We start from the raw sequence: 21,896 nt of genomic DNA on the forward strand, positions 1-21,896 counted from the left end.
TGCAACCTCAAACTCCTGGGCTCAAGCAATTCCCTCACCTCAGCCTCCTGAGTAGCTGGGACCACAGGTGCATGTGCACACCTGGCTAATTTTTAAATTTTTTTTGTAAAAATGGGGTCTCACTATGTTGCCTAGGCTGGTCTCGAACTCCTGGCCTCAAGTGATCCTCCAGCACCTTGGCCTCCCAAAGTGCTGGAATTACAACCATGAGCTATTGCCACTGGCCTATACTGTTTCTTTTACCATTTCTTGAATTGGATGTTCAGCTTGTTGACTTGTTGACAGCTTTAGCTGTACCTCTAGATTTCAACATCACATGCCCAAATGTCACATCTTCACTTTCACACCATTGGGCACCCCAAGCTTAATATGGCCAAAACAGAATTCTTGATCTGCACCTCTGAAAAAGTGTTTTTCCTGTGGTTTTCCTCATCATGGTGAAAGGCACCCCTATTCACTCAGTTGTTCAAGCCCCAAACTCAGGAATCATCCTTGTTTCTTCTCTTTATCTATATCCTACAACCAGTCCTTTTGCTCAATTTTGAAAATATATCTTGAATCTCACAACTTCTCAAAACTCCACTGCTACCATCCTAATTAAAGCCACATCTCTCTCCTAGATTGTTGCCAGGGCCTCCCAACTAGCCTCTTGTGCCTAGTTTTGTCCCAACACAGCCAGTTCTCCATTCTGCACTTACACATAGATCTAATAATGTCAGCTTCCAGCTTGAAATCCTCCAAGGACTTCTCATGTCAGAATAAGCTCTCAGTTCTTCTGGTGGGCCCGGCTGCCTCTCCAACCACATTCCCTACCACTCACCAGCAACATTGGCCTCCTTATTCTTCCTCAACATGCCAGACATAGTGTCTCCTTAGGGCCTTTGAACTTGCTTGGAATGTTCTTTCCCCACATATCCATGGGAGCATAAAATGAGGGCAAAAGCCAGTGGATATGTAAATAGCACCCCCTTCACTCTCGCTTTACCTATCACAAAGCTCTTATCACAATGTGAAATTATATACTTATTTGTATGTTTAGTACGAATCTTCCCCACAAGAATGTTAGCTTTTTATCTTGTTCAATACTGTGCCTGGCACATAGAAGGGGAGCCAAATCAGAATCAGAAGGTTCCTTGTTAAATATAGAATTAGCACAAGGAACACTGGATGGATTGGATGATGATTCTTATAAGGGTAAGGTCACCTTAAAACAAACAGTCCTGTCCTGAACACCCCCGTTCGCTAAAACTTTTCTCATATTCTTAAATATTTTCCTGAAACAGAATTTCTGGATCTAAGCTCCAAATCACCTCTTCCAGGAAGAAGAGGAAGTGCTGGATCTCAGCTCCCAAATCACGTCTTCCAGGCAAAGCTACCCACCAAACCATTCAAGCCACACGGCTTTGGCATGCACCCTCTTCCCCTACCAGAGTTCTGCTAAGTCCAGGGCTGTGATCGCTTGCTGTCGGTTTATTCCCCACTATGACACTGTGGCACCGGGAAGGCTCAGATGAAATAATGCAATGGGTAGGCCTCTTAAACCAAGGTCTCTTGGTCAGAACAACGTCAGGCTCCAGGGCAGGCAACGTTGCTGCTTCTACTGAATATGGTGATATTGAGAAAATGCGGGTGCAATGAAACGCTTATTGCAGCATACTGAATACACTTGTGGATAGCGGGTTAATCGCCCGGTAGGGCCACGCAAACAGACGTTCTGAGCCTAGGCCTTCACTTGCCCCAGCATCCGCAAGGGCCCCATTAATCCTTAACATTCAAATTCCGCCCACTAAACCAGTCCATCCACGCCCAAGCCGCCTCTTTTCTCCAAGTGACGGCCGACCGCAGCCAATCGGCAGGTGGACAGGGATCCGCCCTCTTTTCCCTGGCCGAAACGGGCAGGAACTCCCACCAATTGACGGCGGTGCCGCTGAGCTTCTGGCCCGGCCCGGCCGCCGCAGCCAATAGCGCACGGGCTCGCGGTGGCCGGGCGCGGGCGCGCAGGTGCAGCAGCCGCAGGCCGGCCGGGAGGGCGGGGCGCGACGTCGGCCGTGCGGGGTCCCGGCGTCGGCGGCGCGCGCGCTCCCTCCTCTCAGAGAGAGGGCTGTGGTAAAAGCCGTCCGGAAAATGGCCGCCGCCGCCGCCGCCGCCGCCGCGCCGAGCGGAGGAGGAGGAGGAGGCGAGGAAGAGAGACTGTGAGTGGGACCGCCGCGGCTGCAGGCTGGGACCCTTGCCGGGGGGCGGGGGACAGGGGCGGGACGTGGCGCGGGAGGGGCCCGCGGGGTCGGACGACAAGGCTGGCGGATGGCGTCCCTCCTCTTTACCCTCCCCCTCCCGCCGCTGGCGGCTCTCCCCTGGGCCTGTCACCCGCTTTCATGGGTGACCGTCCTCGGCGCGGCCTCCCCGGAGCAAGCCGCCTTCGCCTAGCGCCGCTCCTCCCTCTTGCCCGCCCTCGGCGCACATCCCGGCCCCGGCCCCGGCCCCGGCCCCGGCCCCGGCCCCGCGAGCGCCCCTGTCACTGGGGCTTCGCCTGTCGGAGCTGCGCGCGCTCCTGCCCTTCTCAGGGCTTTGGGCCGCGGCTTCGTCGCGCGCCCGCACCCGCGGCCCCGGCCTCTCCCTGGATCGCGCTCTCCCCTCTCCCTCCCTCGCGCGCCCCCTCTCCCGTTACTCGGCTCCCCCACCAGCGCGCGTGCGCAGTCCGCCTCCCGTCGGGAGAGTGCGCCACAAGGGCTCCTGCGTTCTCACCCCCATCTCTGGGCTTTGCCTCCCCCTCCTTCTGGCCCATTCCATGACTTTCTGCCCCCACTGTGAGCGAGTCGGTCCACCAGCTTCTTTCCCCATCAGTAAAGAAGGGGAAACAAGCAGGAACAAGCAGGTGGGGATTATTGTCCACCCACAAAAGGGACTAGACACTGTGTTCTTGTGTCCCACAACTCATAAAGAGGTGGTTATACTTCCATCAGGAACCGTGGGTAAGGGAAGGTACGTCTGGTAGCACCTGAGGCTTTTCGGTGGGAGTGTGCCCCCAGGGTGCCCAGAGGTTTTTTAGGGGTGCTGTGGCCTCGGAATATGAGCGCCCTCCCATCTCCCCCCCCACCTTCGCCGGCGATCTTCCAGTTACATAAGTGGAGTGGGACATAGTATGTAACGGGTCTCATTGCCCTGGAGCGCTCAGAATCATCAGTACCAGATGGGACAAGTTCATCGCAACGCTGTGGCTCCTGTCCAAGGCTCTAAAAGTTTCTCTTTTTAGTTTGGTTGTAACTGAATCACCCAAACTGAAACTCAGGTGACTTTTATGTGGCAGTGGCAATATTTCTGTGGTTTTGCACTGAAGACTTAAGGTCATGATGAGTCTAAAAAGAATAGACTCACAGAGGAGACCGTTTATGACATTGCTAAGTATGGGCCTCGAGGTGGGAAAAGCTCACTCTGGAGTACCTCTGTGGCGGTTGCTTGTGTTGAGAGTGTGTTTGAGTGTGGTTTGGTCACAGCAGAAATGGGCTCCACCACAAAATTGATATTCCTGACTCATGGTGAGGCAGATATGCGCTTCTGGTGATTTCCAGGAACAGGAATGGGCCCTGCTGAGGCATTCGCACATGTGTCTTTGGTGTGTGGGATCAATACCCCCAGTTGTGACATGATAGCACTGAATTCAGGGGGTGATTGGTGATCATGGAACCAAACCTACTGGTGTGTGATGCTTAGTGGCTTAGATGTTGTAGGACTCTCTCAAGTTTTAGGCATTTTCTTGTACTGTAAAAATAAAGCATATACAGGCCTCAGGAGTAAAATTGCACTAATAGACAATTATTACTCCAGAGAATTTTGGGTTCCGTGGCTGGAATTTTCATCTGGCTCTCCAGCCAGGAAGCCTGAGAAACACTTGGTTTTATTTTCCTTCCTGGATATGTCAGAACCTTAACGAGCACAATCTAGTAGAAGTACAGTTAATTAAAATAAGTCACCATAGATCACTCATTTGTGGTAGGTCAGTTAAGTGGCTGATCACTGGGGTGGGTACATTCACATCTACACACAGACTCACAAACCTCACTTCACAAGATTCCAAGGTTTATGCATCTGAGCTTGAGACATGACAACTTGAGGTTTTTGCTTTGTTTTTCATAGTTGGCAATGTATTTGCCTCTTCAGGAACCCCTCTGGTTAGCTGTTTGTCATACCCCTTTAAACAGCACAGACAGTTTCCAGAGTATAGTTTCTCTGCAAAGTGCCTGGTAGCATCTGAAGTCAGCATGTCCTGACAGCTTGAAGAAACTGTGTACAGTTTTTTGCCAGTACTGGCCCATTATACCTTCCGGTTTCCTGTTATTAAAAATGTGCCCGGAGGGAAAGCCTGTAACCAACACTCACACATTACTGAACATAAAAAAAAAATTTCTAATACAAAGGAGTATTACAAATTGAAAAAAATGTGCCTGGAATGCTTTAAACCTGTAGTACCAGGTCTTTGTTTCACGTGATAGGAGAGCATTATGCAGTCAACTCTACTCCAACTTTTGTGCTGTTTGAATCCTGAGGTAGGTCTGGGGCAAGGACAGATCACTGTGAATTTAAAAGGTTGTGATACTTGCATTCTGTGTTTTTATGTTTGTAATTTCCAGCCAGAGTCATTTCCCCTGCCTGCCTTGCCTCCATGCAACCTAATCTAGTGGGGCAGGGATGCAGGCTGCAGAGTTTAAAAGAAAAACTGACTAGATGAGCCCAATATGATATTGCCCTCACCCAAACATTCCTTCCTCCATGTGGAGGTGGAAGGAGAAGTTCATTTCTTTAACCTAGAATAAATAGCAGAGATAAAATTGTTAGTTCCTTACTTGAGTCTGGTTTCTACTACTAATGTACCTACTTGGAACTGTTTGCATGATAAAAGATGTGTACTATAACCTGAAATAACGGGGAATATCAGTGGAAATCTTTTAATTGGCTAAGAGCAGTTTGTGGCCAGGCTGCCTGAGTTATCTCTGAGAAGGAGAAAGTCACAAAAAATGTTAGACATTTGTAGTAACCAGTGTTTTAAGTATACAGGCGTTAAGCACAGTCCTAGACTGGTGAGTTCCAAGGAGTGTAGCAGGACACCTGCCTGTTTTCACTGCCCTCTGCTCTGGTGACATCCGTGCACACCAGTCTTGTAATGCTGGCAAACTCTTTTTTTCTTGGGTAGAACATTATTGCTGGGTTGCAGTGGAAGGACTTTGTTCTTAGTGCTTCTAAACCAACCCTTGCCAGTCAAGCTGCTGCTGTTCTGTCAAACCCCTGTGCCTTTACATCATTTTGGGCAGGACACATGTAAACTGGTCCCTCCTCCTCCTTGGGCTTGCTTACACAAAAGTTGTGCTCTTCTGCTTTTACTTGTCCTCCCTCTGCCTTTCTCTTGCAAGGAACCTTTTCCTGTTGAAAGCTTGATTTGCATGCTGTTGCTTAAATACTAGGTTTGATCACTTTGATGGTATCTATGGTGTGTGGGATTACTGAGTGGGAGCAGGAATTTGGGGGTGGGCAGGGTATCTCTACTCCCATATCAAGGGAGGGTGACTATTCCATTAGAGATTAAAGCCTGTCCTTTATAACTTCTCCAGGCACACTTACGCTGGGTCTTCTGGCCTATGAATGTGTCCTCACCATAGTGTGTAGCTGTTTTGAAGTTTCTACAGGTGTCTGGACTCTCATTATTGCCTCTGAAGCTGACTGGACCAAGCTTTAGTAAGGATGTGCAGTCTTCCTTGTCTAAGAAGAGCTGGAGGGTGTTATATATATGAACTTTCTTTATTGGATTTTCACCTAACTGCTCTCATTTTCTGGCTCTTTTTTTCCCCCCCATGAAATCTTCAGTTAATTAGTGATCTTAAACTTTCAGAACTAGAAGGAATCTTAGTCCAGTTCCCTCAATTTACAAGTTAAAAAACTTGTCTGTGAGAAGTTGGGACTTTTCCAGGGCCTCCCAGCCAGGATACTGATTTAGTTTTTATTGTATCGCTAACGAGGAAATGTTATTAACTTGACTTCTGGGATTTCAAAACATTCTATGACTTGACTGTTTATGGGAATTATGAGGTCTCACTGAACCCCAAAAGATAATTCTAGGTACCATCTGGTAGCTTTAAACCAGTAAAAGACTTGATTGGTGTTGCCCTTCTTCTGAGTTTGATTACATGAGTAATTGTGTGAATAGTCTCTAGGTTGCATACTCTGAGCTTTTGTTTTTGGTCTAAAGATAAAAGTGCTACTTTTGGGCCAGCACTGGTATTAGAGATTAGCTAATTAATATGGGACAGTTTAGGTTTTAACAAGGAAATGATGATTATCTTGATGACAAAAAAATGTAATGACAAAAGTCCTTTTTTGAACACGTATTCAAAAGCAAAAGAGAAACTATCAGACTAATAACTCAGTTTGTTGAACTCTGAGATTTACTGATCTGAGAGGCTTAAAAGTGATTGCTCTGAAATAGACTTACTTGCTTATTTTGGATGATGGCTTTGGATATCCCAGGATGCTTTGTTTCCTTTGGTGCTGCTTTTTTTCTCTCAGGGTTAAAGCCCCTTTACATGGTGATACAGCAGCTTATTCCAAGTTCGGCTGCTTGAAAAAGAAGGGAGATTGTGCTGTGTGTTCTTTTGGGGATGATATTTTGATGTCACATGTCCTGTTGAACATGTATTCTCTCCCCAAGTATTTCTGTATGACGTGGTGGAGAAAAATACTTGCCAGAAATCACCACTCATGATATGCTTTGTAGTGTCGAAGTGCCCCCCAGAGGTGACAGGACTTGTGATAGTGTCAATTCTAAAGAGCATGAATCTTAACTTTATTTTGGCACTGTGTGCTATGTGCCAGTAATTGCAGTTTATCCTTTGTTTCTAGCTATGTATGCTGGGAAATAGCCTAGTACTTTGTCTACCGTGTTTATCTTCAAAATGTCCCAAATAGCCCTGGGAAAAAGGTCGTGCAGCACAATGGGGGCTTTCAACTTACGATTTTCTTTGTTTTAGGCTCCATAAAAATACAGACTCACCAGTTCCTGCTTTGATGTGACATGTGACTCCCCAGAATACACCTTGCTTCTGTAGACCAGCTCCAACAGGATTCCATGGTAGCTGGGATGTTAGGGCTCAGGTAAGTAACCTTCCTTTTTTTTTTTTTAGTATATGTCCTGGTTTGGCCATCTGTTTTTAAAAACAAAAGGAAAAAAAGATATACAACTCTTGGACAGTATAAAAGTACCCCAAAGACTAAAGACATAACTGTGCCAAACTGTGCCATATAATAAAAAAAAGTCACTTCCCTGAGCCCTGAAAGGTCAGTTTGGGTAGGGTTACTTGGTAGCCACAGTGTGATCTGAGGGTGGGCGTCAGATTAGAGCCGGAACTGGTGATCTGCAACTTCAGTTCACCTTGAAGCAGGTCAACTGACCTGAGAGCGCTTGTACTGAGCTCTTCACCTGCACTGCTGCTGTTGCCTAGTGGTCTTCAGCATGATGCTTTGTTTGCTTTGGTTTTCGGTAAATGACTTACTGGTCAATGTTAGTGAATTTTCAGATACAGGAACTGGTGTGTGGTCCCCTAGAAGGATGCCCTCCTGAAAGCTGTCACAGAACAGTGGGGCCCATGGCTTATGGCATATGCTTGCCACACTCCTCCCATGGAAACTGAAGAGAGTACCTACACACACATCTGGTTGTTGGGACTCTAGAGCAGAATGAATAATTTTTGAAAACCTAGGGGCCCAAGTCATTTTATTCTAGGTCGGACACTCAGGTGCTGTATCAGTTGTACTTTGGCACCATTGTGTGATCTTTAGTTTTGTAAAAATGAATGGTTCCTGAGTTTCTCAACTATCAGGCTCAATATTTCAAGCTTTTTTTTTTTTTTTTTTTTTTTTTGAGACGGATCTTGCTCTGTCGCCCAGGCTAGAATGCAGTGGTGTGATCATAGCTCACTGCAGCCTGGAGCTCCTGAGTTTGAGCGATCCTCCTGCTTAAGCCTCCTTAGTAACTAGGACTCACACCACCATGCCTGGCTAATTTTTGTGTTTTTTGTAGAGACAGGGTCTTGCTATGTTTACCAGGCTGGTCTCTAACTCCTAGCCTCAAGCGATCTTCCTGTCTCAGCCTCCCAAAGTGCTGCGATTATAGGCATCACCCACCCCTCCTGGCCCACATTTGATGTTTTGACACCTGGATTTCAAAAATTCTGTGTGATAAAGCAGAATGTTCCAATTGAATTTTCTTTTTCTTTTCCTAAGGAAAAAATGTGAGTTTTCATATATACTGCCATTGTGATTCCAGCTGAGACCCCCAAGTTGTACTTTGTTGTGTCTCTCTAGTGGTTTCTGACACCTCAGTATAATAGACATCAGTGATCAATAGCTGGTTTAAGGGATTATGCTGTGGGCAAGGTTTGGGTGGAAGAGAATAGAAGGTGTAGAAGGAAGTGAAGAGCAGGCTGCCTCCAAGTCCCTCCTGTGACTCAAATTGTCATTCCCCTTTACTGCTGCAGGGTGTGCTCTGGGCTAAGCTGACAGGACTTCTTTGTACTCCCTGTATTTACGTTGGTTAGAGTTGTATGGCTAGTGCTTTGTGCTTTGTTTTGGAAATTGTGTGGACTAAATAGAATATGGGCAGTGAATGGGTTTCTTCTGATAGATGTTAGGCCTGGGGGGTGGTTTGTATTTTTTAATAGTCTTTTTCTCAGATTAGGAATGGATTTTATAAAAGAGAAAACGGTGACTCTATACAGTTTTTCCTAAGAAATGTAGAAAGGAAGAAGGTTTTTTTTTTTTTTTTTTTAATCTCTTATTACTTATGAATGGGAAAAGCACAGCCATTTGAGCTTCAAGTAACTCTTAAGGGAATTCTCAAAAGACAACCTGTGTTTAGTAGATAAATGCTTGATAGCTTATTATTTTTCTTATTTTACCTTTTAAAAAATTGCAAAAATAATACATGCCTCTATAAAAAAATCAAATCACTTAAAAGTTTATCGAGTAAAAAAATGAAAGGTGTCTCTTAACTCTCTGCTCCCACTACTCAGAGTAACTTCTGTTAATACCTTAATGTAGATCCTTCTAAATCTTCTAAGACTAGAAATATGCACTTTTTGTGTTTTTAAGAAACAGGATGGTGTTACATATATGTTTTCTGCATCTATCCATCTCACATATTTATCTCTGCCTCATTTGTTTTAAATAGCAGTGTAGTCTGGTGCTGACTTACCGTCATGCATTTCATCGTCCCTTTAGGATTTCCCAATGGTTTGTTATTAAAAATACTGGGAGATTGAACTTTCTCATGTGACAATGTTTTTGAAGAACGGCTGCCTAGACTTGGAGTTGCTGGTGGGTACCACCACATCACCTTCCAAAATGGCTATCCCGGTTCCCACAATAGTCTGAGAAAGTGCCATTTTACCATACCCTCCCATAATTGGATATATGTCTTTTAAGTTAGTGGTCCTTCAGATTATTACTGAAGCTGAACCTCAGTAACCATTGGCCATTTGTATTTGGTCTTTGTGAATTGCCAGTTCTTGTTCTGCATTCATTCTTCCCTTAGGATATTTCTTTTTTTTTTTTTTTTTTTTTTTTTGAGACAGAGTCTCACTTTGTTGCCCAGGCTAGAGTGAGTGCCGTGGCGTCAGCCTGGCTCACAGCAACCTCAATCTCCTGGGCTCAGCGATCCTACTGCCTCAGCTTCCCGAGTAGCTGGGACTACAGGCATGCGCCACCATGCCTGGCTAATTTTTTGTATATATATTTTTAGTTGGTCAATTAATTTATTTCTATTTTTGGTAGAGACGGAGTCTCGCTCAGTCTGGTTTCGAACTCCTGACCTTGAGCAATCCGCCCACCTCGGCCTCCCAAAGTGCTAGGATTACAGGCGTGAGCCACCACGCCCGGCCAGGATATTTCTTTTTAAATTGATTTTGTAAGAACTCTTTTTTTTTTTTTTTTTTTTTTTTTTTGAGACAGAGTCTCACTTTGTTGTCCAGGCTAGAGTGAGTGCTGTGGCGTCAGCCTAGCTCACAGCAACCTCAAACTCCTGGGCTCAAGCGATCCTCCTGCCTCAGCCTCCCGAGTAGCTGGGACTACAGGCATGCGCCACCATGCCCGGCTAATTTTTTATATATATCAGTTGGCCAATTAATTTCTTTCTATTTTATAGTAGGGACGGGGTCTCGCTCTTGCTCAGGCTGGTTTTGAACTCCTGACCTTGAGCAATCCGCCCGCCTCGGCCTCCCAAGAGCTAGGATTACAGGCGTGAGCCACAGCGCCCGGCCGTGTAAGAACTCTTAATGTATTAAAGACATTAATTTTTTGTCATGGAGATATTCTTCCTACTTTGTCATATGTCCTGATTCTGCTTGTTTGTTACAAAAAATTTGTTATGATTTCTTCTTTTGTTTTTATACTTAGAAAGTCCTTTCCTACCCTAAGAACAAATAGATAGTCACCTCTGTTTTCTTTCTTCCTGAAAAAGTTGATGATGTACTATATTCGTATATACAAAAGAACCTTATAGGTAAGTTGTTCTATGTTTCTCCTGTGTTTTTTTTTTAATACCTATGTGGAAATGAAGAAAAATAAATAAATATCTGTTTTTGTATTTAACTATGAGACAGGATGAAGTCTAGAGCCCGCTTAGCTGGTTGTGTCTTAGCCATTTACCTGTTTTTGTATTTAACTGTGGAACAGGATAAAGTCTAGAGCCCACTTGGCCAGTTGTGTCTTAGCCATTGGGTGAACGAATCATCTAGTCTTCACCTTTAACAAACACTGGCTTCTTCAAGTGAACAAAAGTATCTCTTAAACTTTTTCCTATTTCTCTCTATAAAGTTGCTGCTTTTCTTTCTGAAGTTTTTCTTTGAGAGGCTTAATGACAGGCCCATCTTCAGACTACCACTCATTCACCCGATAAATATTTGAGGACCTACTTGGAGCCAGGAGTAGTACTAAGCCCTGGAGGTGGGGCCTTCTCTTTGTCTAGGGGCTCATTCAGTGCTCATTACAGTGCTCATTCCAGAACACTCAAGAAAATAGCAGATCATCACAAAAGCAGGCTTTAAATAAACGAGGAAGAACCCAGAAGAATGTGTATATGTGTGCATGCTTTAAATTCTGACGTATAAGTTAGAGCTTTAAGGTAGACTGCAACATAAGCATAATTTGTTTTCCAACTCATGTAATTGCAGGCTGATTTTGGTCTTAAATTATGATGATGGTAACGTTTTTTGTTGAAACAGTTCTATATTCATCTAGCTTGGTTGGGATGGAATAAAAGTCATGTACTGGTAAAAATGGTAATTTTCTTCTATGATTTTTGAAGCTTTTCTGCAATAGCTGATAAAAATAAAGACAGGCTTTTAGTGAATATATTCTTAGGGTAACAAGTGTAATTTTTGGAATTTGCATCATTTAAATCTAATAAATACCCTCAAAATTGGATGGAATTGTAACTTGGATTGATTTTTTTTTTTTCCCCCAAGACAGGGTCTGTTGCCTGGCCCTAGAGTACAGGGGCATCATCATAGCTCACTGCAACCTCAAACTCCTGGGCTTGAGTGATCATCTTGTCTCAGCCTCTTGAGTAGCTAGGACTACAGGCGAATGCCACTACACCCAGCTAATTTTTTTATTTTTTGTAGAGACCTGGTCTTGCTCATACTCAGGCTGCTCTCAAACTCCTGGCCTCAAGCGATCCTCCCACCTTGGCCTCCCAAAGTGCTAGGATTACAGGCATGAACCACCTTGCCCAGCGAAAATATTTTTTACTTAAAAAAGAAGAAGGGATATAATAAATGACTTATGATTAAGGAAAAGACTTCTTGTATAAGGCTGGGGTTTTACTTTTATTTTTTTGACAATCTCACTCTGTTGCCCGGGCTAGAATGCCGTGGTGTCAGTCTAGCTCACAGCAACCTCAAACTCCTGGGCTCAAGCAATCCTTCTGGCTCAACCTCCCAAGTAGCTGGGACTACAGGTATGTGCCACCATGCCCGACTAATTTTCTCCATATATTTTTAGTTGGCCAATTAATTTACTTCTATTTTTTTTAGTAGAGACAGGGTCTCACTCTTGTTCAGGCTGGTTTCAAACCCCTGACCTGGAGTGATCCTCCCGTCTTGGCTCCCCAGAGTGCTAGGATTACAGGCGGGAGCCACCGAGCCCGGCCTGGCTGGGTTGTTTTTAATGATTTTTTTGGAATAGTTAGGTATATAGATACAGAATGAAAAAGGTGATATAAAAAATTATGTAGTAGAAGGTCGTCTTGCTATTTTGTTCCCAAGCATTGATTTCTCTCCCTAGAGGCAGCCACCATTATGAACTTCTTTTAAAAAAAAAATGTGTGTGTAATACATTTTATTATGGTAAAATACACATAACAAAATTTACCATTTTAATTATTTTTAAGTGTACAGTTCAGTGACAGTAAGTACATTCACATTATTGTACAACCATCACCACCATCCATCTCCAGAACTCTTTTCATCTTGCGAGACTGAAATTCCATACCCATTCAACCATTAAACACTAACTCCCAGTTCTTTCCTCCTCTACCCGCACCCCCTGCCTCCCTGGCCACCAGTATTCTGCTTTCTGTCTCTATAAATTATATGCGTTTGTGTATAAGTTTTATGTGGGTGTATACACATGCAAACAAGGGAGTGTGGGGGTGTGTTTTTACACAAACTATAAAATATGCATGTTTGTAAAGTTTGCTCTTTTAGTGTATCTTGGAGATTGTTTGGAATCTGTTCATATAGAGCCATATCATTCTTTTTAAGGATTGGGTTTAAATAGTCTATTATATGGATGTACTGTAATTTAGTTAACCAGTTTTCTATTGATGGATATTTGTGTTTTCAATTTTTAAAATTTTATTAATACGTAGTGAATAATCTTTTACATATACCATTTTGCTCATGGGCAAGTTTTATCAATAGTAGAAATTTCTGGACGTGGAACTTGCTGGGCCAAAGGATATATGCATTTTAAACTTTAACAGATACTGCTAAATCAAGAGTGGCCTTCTAATTGCAGACTGTTAAAGAAAAAACCTACATATGAGTAGATAAGTACACAAATTTATGACTGCAATATTATTTGTAGAGATTAGAGAGCTGTTAGACTAGGAAGTAGTTTTTAGCAGTCGGCATTAGAGAGCAAAACTTCAGAAGCTTCTGTTTTATCACATGTGATCTCATGTGAGCATGGTATGTAAGGCAGGACCTTTTACTTGACATGGGGGAACTTCAGCCAGGTTTTTTTTGTGTGTGGATCTTGAAGAAAATGGAGCATCTTTATTTTGGGAGCATCCTAAGTTGTGGTATCTCCTTGGGACTCAGGATTAGAGAGTCCTCCCTCAGCTGCTGGACCTCTGCCTCATTTGTGTTATAATATGCATAAGGAGGATCCTGGAAGTATTCAGGACCAGATTGCTGTTGTTTCATTTCTCTGTGACTTTTTTCATCTCCTCCTGCCCTTGGATGCTATATTCTTTATATCGCAATACTTTATTAATTTAACCTTTAGTAACTGAGCATGTATTATGTGTCAGTTACTGTGCTAGCTGCTAGGAACTGTCCTACCCTCAGCAATCTTCTGGTCTAATGGATGGTATAGAAAGGCAAATGGGCCATGACTTTACAAGGAGCTGACTTCTGCAATGGAGAGAAGTACCAGCAACTAAGGGAGCACATAAAAATTAGGGGAGATCCCACCTAGACTAGGGGGATGGGTCAGGGAAGAGACGTCTTTGAAAAATGACACTGGAGACCTGAACAATAAGGAAATATTAACTAGGTCAAGGAGAAAGTATTAATGGGCGGAGAGGCATGAGTCTTGTGGAAGGACCAGCACAGATGGAGGCTCAGACAGGAGGGAATCTCTTGGAACTGTTCAGAGTAGTTCAGTATGTGGAGATGAGGCAGGAGCAGCAAGCCAGACCATGTGGTTTTTATTTTGTCCAGATAACAGGTGTTTAGGCACCACCACACCAGGTATGCTGTATAGGCCCGGCTTTTCTTGCAGACTACTTCATGATCTGAGATGTTCCCTGGGCCCCGGAAGGCAATGCAAGGTGCCCTATCCTCTCCACTTTCCACTCTACACTGCTCTGGAGGCCATCTGCCATGAGCCAACTTCCTGTTGCCTTCCTGCCCCACCCATTGTGCCCCCGAGGGTCCCCCTCCACTCCAGGTTTCTTCACAGAAGCTTTTTTCTCTTCCCTTCTGCTCCACAAGACCCAGGGGACCTATGAGGACGGGGCTCCCCCCCCCTTTTTTTGAGACAGAGTCTCACTCTGTTACCCACACTAGAGTGCTGTGGCATCAGTCTAGCTCACAGCAACCTCCTGGGCTCAAGCGATCCTACTGCCTCAGCCTCCTGAGTAGCTGGGACTACAGGCATGCGCCACCATGCCCGGCTAATTTTTTCTATATATTTTTAGTTGGCCAATTGATTTCTTTCTATTTTTAGTAGAGTGGGGTCTTGCTCTTGCTCAGCCTGGTTTTGAACTCCTGACCTTGAGCAATCCTCCCGCCTCGCCTGGGCCTCTCAGAGTGCTAGGATTACAGGCGTGAGCCACCGCACCCAGAAGGGCTTCCCCTTTTCTAGCACAGTTTGTTCTCTCTCGCTCAAAAGTGCTGCTCATGTGGTAGCTACTCAGGTACTTTCTACCCGAACTTAGGAAATGTTAGCAGTTTGCCATATTCATGTTAGCCTCCTTTTATGGAACTCAGATACAACAGATCTGGCTGAATCTCAGCCCATGGTTGTACTCTCTGCCATATCTCCCCAAGGTGGCCTGTCCCTTAAAGGTGATCAGGTTACTTTCTATGAAGGTTTATGTTGTATTATACACGACAATGTATATTTTCAAGTGTTTGCATATTTTTACAGGATGATACCCTACTATATGAAACATTCTGCAACTTACTTTTTTCACTCAATACTTGGCTTTTGAGCCAGGTCCATGTTGCTCTGTGCAGACCATGTTTATTGATTTGACATGTCTCCTTATGCCTTAGAAACAATTTTTACAACAGAAGCCCAAACATCCCTGAGGGAGAATGGAGTGGTAAAGAAACAAGGATGGGCATCTGGTTTATGTTTACATCCTTTGGTCCTGTTAACCAAGAAGAAGAAAATTTTATTTCTGTGTTTGTGAAACCTTTCCACACAAAAAAGGCATCCATTTTCTAGACTTATTAATAGGGCAGTCCAAAGGTTTTATTTTTAGATTTGAAAGAAAGCAAAGCGTGCTTCTGAGATATGCACATTTCCCTTTGTCCCTGTTCCTTTGCAATATTCCACATTGCTGCTAAAACATGAACTTGAGCACTTTCAAGCATGAGCTTACTTTCTGTGTGAATCATTTTTGAAAACATTAAAGAAAAAAACCACTAAAGCATTTTGGTTTCTTTGGGACTTCTACTGGTACGTAATTTTAAACATTACTTTTATAAGTTGTATTTAAATTTTTTCTGTGCATATTTAGTAAGTTATTTTTAAAATATAAATTTCCATGTGTTTCTGGGTTTTGTGTTTTTGTAAACAGCAGAAGGTATTAGTCCATATTAAGTACTAATTTGCTCTAATATTTTTAGCTGTTTTTTGTAATTATACTTGGCAAAAAAAAAAGACAAATGTCTGCAGTTGTGACAGTCTGTCTTTTTGTTCTTTTTAACTCCAAAATAAATAATTCTAGTCAACAAGTGAATGTTCTTGGCTTGTAAGAACATAGGAATGATTAAAGCCATCATAACACTGAAGTAATTAGGAAAGGTTGAATGTCTGTTTTTTAAGTGCTACCACTCTATTAACCACTTCGGTACCAGCCTCGACTATAGTCGATAGCCACAGATGAACGCACACAGCAACTTTAACCAACAGCCGTGATATGAAGGCGCACAACCGAGCGTTGACTTTAGCTGACAGCCATGATATGACTTTTCTAATTGTTCATTTATCAAAAATTGTGAACAATTTTTTGTGAACATTTAAAAATAACGTAATGAAAACATATATGTATATGTTACCTATTCTGATTTACATTATAAGTAAAGCTGCCTGTAAAGTAAAACAAGCTTTCAGTGCTTTAAAGCTTTCCTCATTACACAAGAGCAAAACGGATTCAATGTCAGTGCACAGCACAAACTATACACAAACTATCGTGTAGACTGTGAGTGCCAGCAGTGGGCAAGGTTTCGTGGCCAGTGAGCACGGTACCAAAGTGGTTAAATATGTTAATGTAGCTTGTAATGAATTGTATAAAGTTTTTTAGTCATCCTTTCAGGTTAAGACAAAACAAACAAAAACATAGTATTTATTCAGCTCACTATTTAATTACATAAGTAAAACATCATTGTAGAAAACTTAGGAAATGCATATAGCTGCAAAGATAAATACAAAGATAATTGGTGCATATCTTTCTAGACCAAGGGCTCTGATTCTGGGGTTGAGAATTCAGGGGATCTGTGACCTTCGATGGGAAAAACATCCCATCTTTATTTTCACTAAGCTCTCACTGAAAATCCAGATTTCCTTCAATGGCAATTGTGGGCAACAGACCATGGTAGTATCAGGAGTACCTGTGACTGTCACCAATAGAGATCAAAGATGCTTTCATGTCATATTATAGTTACAGATATTTTGAAATATCATATATGCTTATCACTGCCTCAAACTTAGGGTAGTTATTAGACCCATCTCTAGATCTAGTTATTTAATGTTTTACTGAAGAAACACGTTATTCTAGTACCAATTCTCAAGATATGTTGTTAATCAATTTCTATACATTTTATTAATATTTTACACATTTCAAAACATTCTTCTGAAGAGGGGTCCCAAGGCCAAAAGGGTCCATGGCAGAAGAAGGTTAAGAACACCTATTTCTGTACATGATACTATGTGACTACAAATGTGAAAACAGCACTTGAACTAGGTGTGATGGCATGCACCTGTAGTCGCAGCTACTCATGAGGCTGAGGCAGGAGGATTAGGAGGATCACTTGAGCCCAGGAGTTCGAGGCCAGCCTAGGCAACATAGTGAGATCCCATCTTTACAAAGAGAAATGAAAAAAGTTAGCACTTGACTAGTCAGTTATGTGGGGGGAAGCACAAGTATAGTAAAAGGAGACAAAATGACATTTAAAACTTAATTCATCTTATATCAAACATTTATGAACATATTTTTTGAACAGTGTTTTGCAGACACTATGAGAAGTTTAGTGTAACTAAAACTGCTTAAGAATGCTTAATATCACATAAATTACTTGGTGGATAATAGCCTAAGAGTTACTTTTGCTGTTGGCTTTTTTTTTTTTTTTTTTTGAGACAGAGTCTCATTTGTTGCCCAGGCTAGAGTGAGTGCCGTGGCGTCAGCCTGGCTCACAGCAACCTCAAACTCCTGGGTTCAAGCAATCCTGCTGCCTCAGCCTCCCAAGTAGCTGGGACTACAGGCATGCGCCACTATGCCCGGCTAATTTTTTTTTCTATATATATTAGTTGGCCAGTTAATTTTCTTTCTATTTATAGTAGAGACGGGGTCTCACACTTGCTCAGGCTGGTTTCGAACTCCTGACCATGAGCAATCCACCCGCCTCGGCCTCCCAGAGTGCTAGGATTACAGGCGTGAGCCACCGCGCCCGGCCTTGCTGTTGGCATTTTAAACATCCTTCTAGAGTCTTCCTTATCTGCCTTTGTGGATGCACACATACTGTTTTAGATGAATGGGATCATATAATATGTGCTGTTGTAACTTTTTTCCTCGATGATGTGTTGTAGATATGTGTCAATAAAAATGGATTTATATCTTTTCCCTAGAATGAAAATAACTTAACTGCATTTTATTATAAAAGTAATGTAAAATATAGAAAGAAGAAAAGTAAAAATTGTCCATAAATCTACCATCTAGAGATAAATAACATCTGAATAATATTTTATAGCATCATTTTTAATAACCAAATAACATTATATGGTTACACCTTGATTTAGTTAAGGGACATTTCCATTGTTTCTGTGTTTTCATCACTCTGAATGATGATATGTCTGCATGCTGATGGTGCCAACTCTGTTTTTGTATCTCAGACCTCTCTCTTGAGCTCCACATTTGAAGGCCTCTTCAGCATCTACTTGAGTTGCTCATAGGCATCTCAAATTTTAACAGAACTCTTGGATTTCTTTTCCCCTTCAAACCTACTCCTCTTCCCGTTTTCTCTGTTTCAGTAAACAGCATTAACATCCACCCAATTATTCAATCCAAAATTCTTGGTCTCTAGGAGCCATCCTTGAGTCTGCTCTTTTCCTCTTACCATCCTCTAATCTCTCAGCAAGTCCTGTGAGGCCAACCATTTCTCACCATCTCCACTGCCAGTACCCCAGTCCAAGCCACAAAACAACTCTCAGATGGATGCAACAAGACTCTGGATGACATATTGAACAGCTTCTTCACTGACATCCTGTGAAATACTATATGTTTCATAGGTCTGTTTGTTATACTGACACTCAATTCTAAATGATAGAATTATTCCACATTTAGTATCTTTTTCATCTGGCCAATTCAGGTCAGTTTAAGTACTGAGTTCCAGTCCTGCTCCATGCTGAAGGATATGCAGTACATCAGGCTGCCGTCCATTCATTCCACAATGGCATGAGGTATCTACTGTACTCCAGGCCCTATGTTAGGCAAGAGGTAGGGTGACCTAGACATATTTGATACCTTTCCTCAAGGAGTTTGGTGGCAGAGACAGATTTTAAATAACTACACAAGGCCGGGCATGGTGGCTCATGCCTGTAATCCTAGCGCTGTGGGAGGCTGAGGTAGGAGGATCACTTGTGCTTAGGAGTTTGAGACCAGCCTGAGCAAGAGCACCTCTACTAAAAATAGAAAAATTAACTGAGTGCAATGCCATATGCCTGTAATTCCAGCTGCTCAGGAGGCTGAGTCAGGAGGATCACTTGAATCCAGGAGTTTGAGGTTGCAGTGAGCTATGATGACACCACTGTACTCCAGCCGGGGTGACAGAGTGAGACTCTGTCTCAAAAAAATAAATAAATGAAGTAAAATAAAGTAAATAAATAATTACACAAGTACTCAAATGCTCAGACAAGTATAGCGATGGGGCTCACTATGATCTTATACAGTCATGCGCTACACAAGGATGTTTTGGTCAATGTGGGACTGCATATGTGATGATGATGCCATAGGATTATATAATATATCATTTTTACTGTACCTTTTATATGTTTATATACACAAATCCTTATTGTGTTACAGTTGCCTATAGTATTCAGTATAGTCACCTGCTATACAGGTTTGTAGCCTAGAAGCAATAGGATGTACCATATAGCCTAGGTGTGTAGTAGGCTACACCATCTAGATTTGTTTTAAGTATACTCTATGATGTTTATGAAATGACAAAATTGACTAATGATACATTTCTTAGAATGTATCCCCATCGTTAAGTGATGGATTACTATGTAATGGGGAACAAGTCAGTCTTGGGAGGGTTAAGAAGGCCTTACCTAAGGATGTAGCACCAAAGATGAACTTTGTGTTTAGCTGAGAGTTGAACAAAAGTGGGGGGGCAAAGAAAAAAAAGTAGGGGGCAGTCAGGGCAGCAGGGGCTGGATCATGCATGATTTTGAACATTAACATCAGAGCAATAGGAAATTAAAGGGTAAGATTGTTTGGGCTTTGAATTTTTATCAAGCTATTATAACTACTTGGTAACAAGTCAGAGATATAACAAAAGAGGTTATGATGAAAACAATAGTCTATATCCCTTCCCCTTCCTGTTCCCTGACCCAGAGATGTCAGTTTTTAACTGTTTCTGCTTCTAGTTCCTTTGATGGTTGCATTCAAAATTAAATCATATACTTATATTAAATACATCTTTCTTGCTTTGCCAACTTTAGGGAATTAACTCTATGAAATGATAGAGGATGGCTTAGCTTATATTACCTCTCCACATTGAGATTCATATTTACATTTCTGTAACTTTGTGTAACAATGTTTCTTGTTCTATCAACTTTAGTCCATATGGCCGTTCCCCTCTGTATAAGATGAAGGACATTAATAACCCTGCTTGCCTGTCTACCTTCCCTCCCCAACTTCTGCCTCCTAAAAGCTATACTTGACCATATCCATTCTTACAATCATTAACATTTATTTTCTGCCCAGCAACCAGAGCCAAGTCATAGGTTAATTCTAAAGGTGGAAAATCAGTCAGCGTCATTTACATTATTACACATATGTGAATATTGTTCTTGGCAAGGCCAAGTAATTAATGAATGCCAGGGTTACATTTCCTTTTTTATAGGTCTGTATCACTCAAAGGAGAATGACCAATCAAGGTCAAATGGATTCTCTTTTCTTAGACTCTATCACCTGCATAAAATCCTTGCTAGGATTTAATCTGCTTCATATTCAAACCTTGGCTTTCCTGTATAGCTCTTTGTTTTTTCCCCACTGTTTCTGATTGCCTTTCTCTTTTCTTTAATATTCTTTGATTGTGTTGTAAACTCCTCTTAGTCATGCGGTTCCCTCCCCCCAGGCCTTCCTCTCTGAGCTCTTTCCTCCTCCTGCAATCTGGACAAATATTTGCTCTTTAAGGTTGCACACAATTGGTACCTGGATCTTCCCCTCATTGAGCTCTTGAGTTAGAGCCACTGCATCCTAGACCCTGTATCTTTTACTTGGCTTACTCCCTCATTTTCTGGACTGCATTGGTAAATAACTTGCTAAGATAGGGTACATGGGGGAAAAACTGTACCCCATATCCATTTCCTCTTACACCATTCCTAATGAACCCTGATATTATCCAACTTTAGAAAGGATCCTTAAGTTGTTCCGCACATTGCATTCCCTTGTCAGCTGTCGAGGGATACATTGACTGCCGCATAGAAAAAAAAATTTTTTTCTTGGGGCCACAGTGTTTTATTACAAAAATAGAATAAAAACTTCAAAAACAAAATGATCCTTTCTAATTTGATGACAAATGTTTTTGTTTTTTATTGTTTCCTGTGCATGAGTTATATGCAACTTGAAAAATAGTTCCATGAGTTACATATGCTTCACGAGGCCCCAGACTGAAAACTAGTGTGAGTTAAATACAACTTACAGGGCGGTTAATGTGCTAGACGTATGATCTGAGTTGGTCCACTCAGACTGAAGGGAAGGTCTTTAATGATACATTCAGGGAAGACTTTCTCTCACTGGAGTAAATAAGGAAGGTGCTGCTGGCAGCTCTTTTGTAACCTCAGACTGTAGGATCAAGCCTGATGATAATGCTTACTCACCAAGGAAGGTGGAGCAGAGAGATGGGAAGGTCCTGGGTCTTGATGCTCTTGCTTAGCTGATGATTGCACTGTGGCTGGAGCCTGCCCTAGCTCTGGGCTATCAGTTATGTGAGAAAATAAACTTTCTTACTGAATAAGCTTGCTTGAGTTGACTTTTCTGCTCCTTGTAGCCAAAAGCATTGTAACAACAGATAGGTCTTCTGAGTCATTGCGTGTCTAAAATGCCTTTCTTCTGCTCTTATACCTTATTGGCTGAGTTTAGGATTTCAAGTTGAAAGTCATTTTCCCTGCTAACTTTGGAGGCATTTTTTCCATTGTCTTCTAGTATGCAGAATTATGAATGAAAAACATGCCTGATGTCAATCTGATTATGGTTCTTTTGTAGGTGGCCTTCTTTTTTCTTTCCTTCCCTGGAAGATTTTTAGGATCTTCTCTTTTTCTTTAGTGTCTTTCATTTGTTGTACTGGGGTCATTCAATGAGAATACTTTTGTCTATTGTCAACTCTTTTTTTTTTTTTTTAAATACTAACTTCCATCTTTTCATTTTCTCTATGAGGACTAGCTGTTTAATTTTG

General features: G+C 42.3%; 2 protein-coding genes across 2 annotated transcripts in view; both read left to right on the top strand.

Annotated features, from left to right (window-relative positions):
- Window positions 1-1,994: 1,994 nt before the first annotated feature.
- The window catches only part of MECP2 (methyl-CpG binding protein 2), a 70,818-nt gene continuing 50,916 nt past the window's right edge, over window positions 1,995-21,896 (top strand). Inside the window, exon 1 of the mRNA XM_075999720.1 lies at window positions 1,995-2,192. Coding sequence (XP_075855835.1) covers window positions 2,125-2,192 — 68 coding nt within the window. The 5' untranslated portion in view covers window positions 1,995-2,124. The remainder of the gene's footprint in view (window positions 2,193-21,896) is intronic.
- The window catches only part of RENBP (renin binding protein), a 147,047-nt gene continuing 145,924 nt past the window's right edge, over window positions 20,774-21,896 (top strand). The window contains exon 1 of the mRNA XM_012757224.2: window positions 20,774-20,783. The gene's annotated coding sequence lies outside the window, so the exon portion shown is untranslated. The remainder of the gene's footprint in view (window positions 20,784-21,896) is intronic.

This window comes from Microcebus murinus, unplaced genomic scaffold (genome assembly GCF_040939455.1).
Source record: "Microcebus murinus isolate Inina unplaced genomic scaffold, M.murinus_Inina_mat1.0 scaf003_hap2_Mmur4.0, whole genome shotgun sequence".
NCBI lineage: Eukaryota > Metazoa > Chordata > Mammalia > Primates > Cheirogaleidae > Microcebus > Microcebus murinus.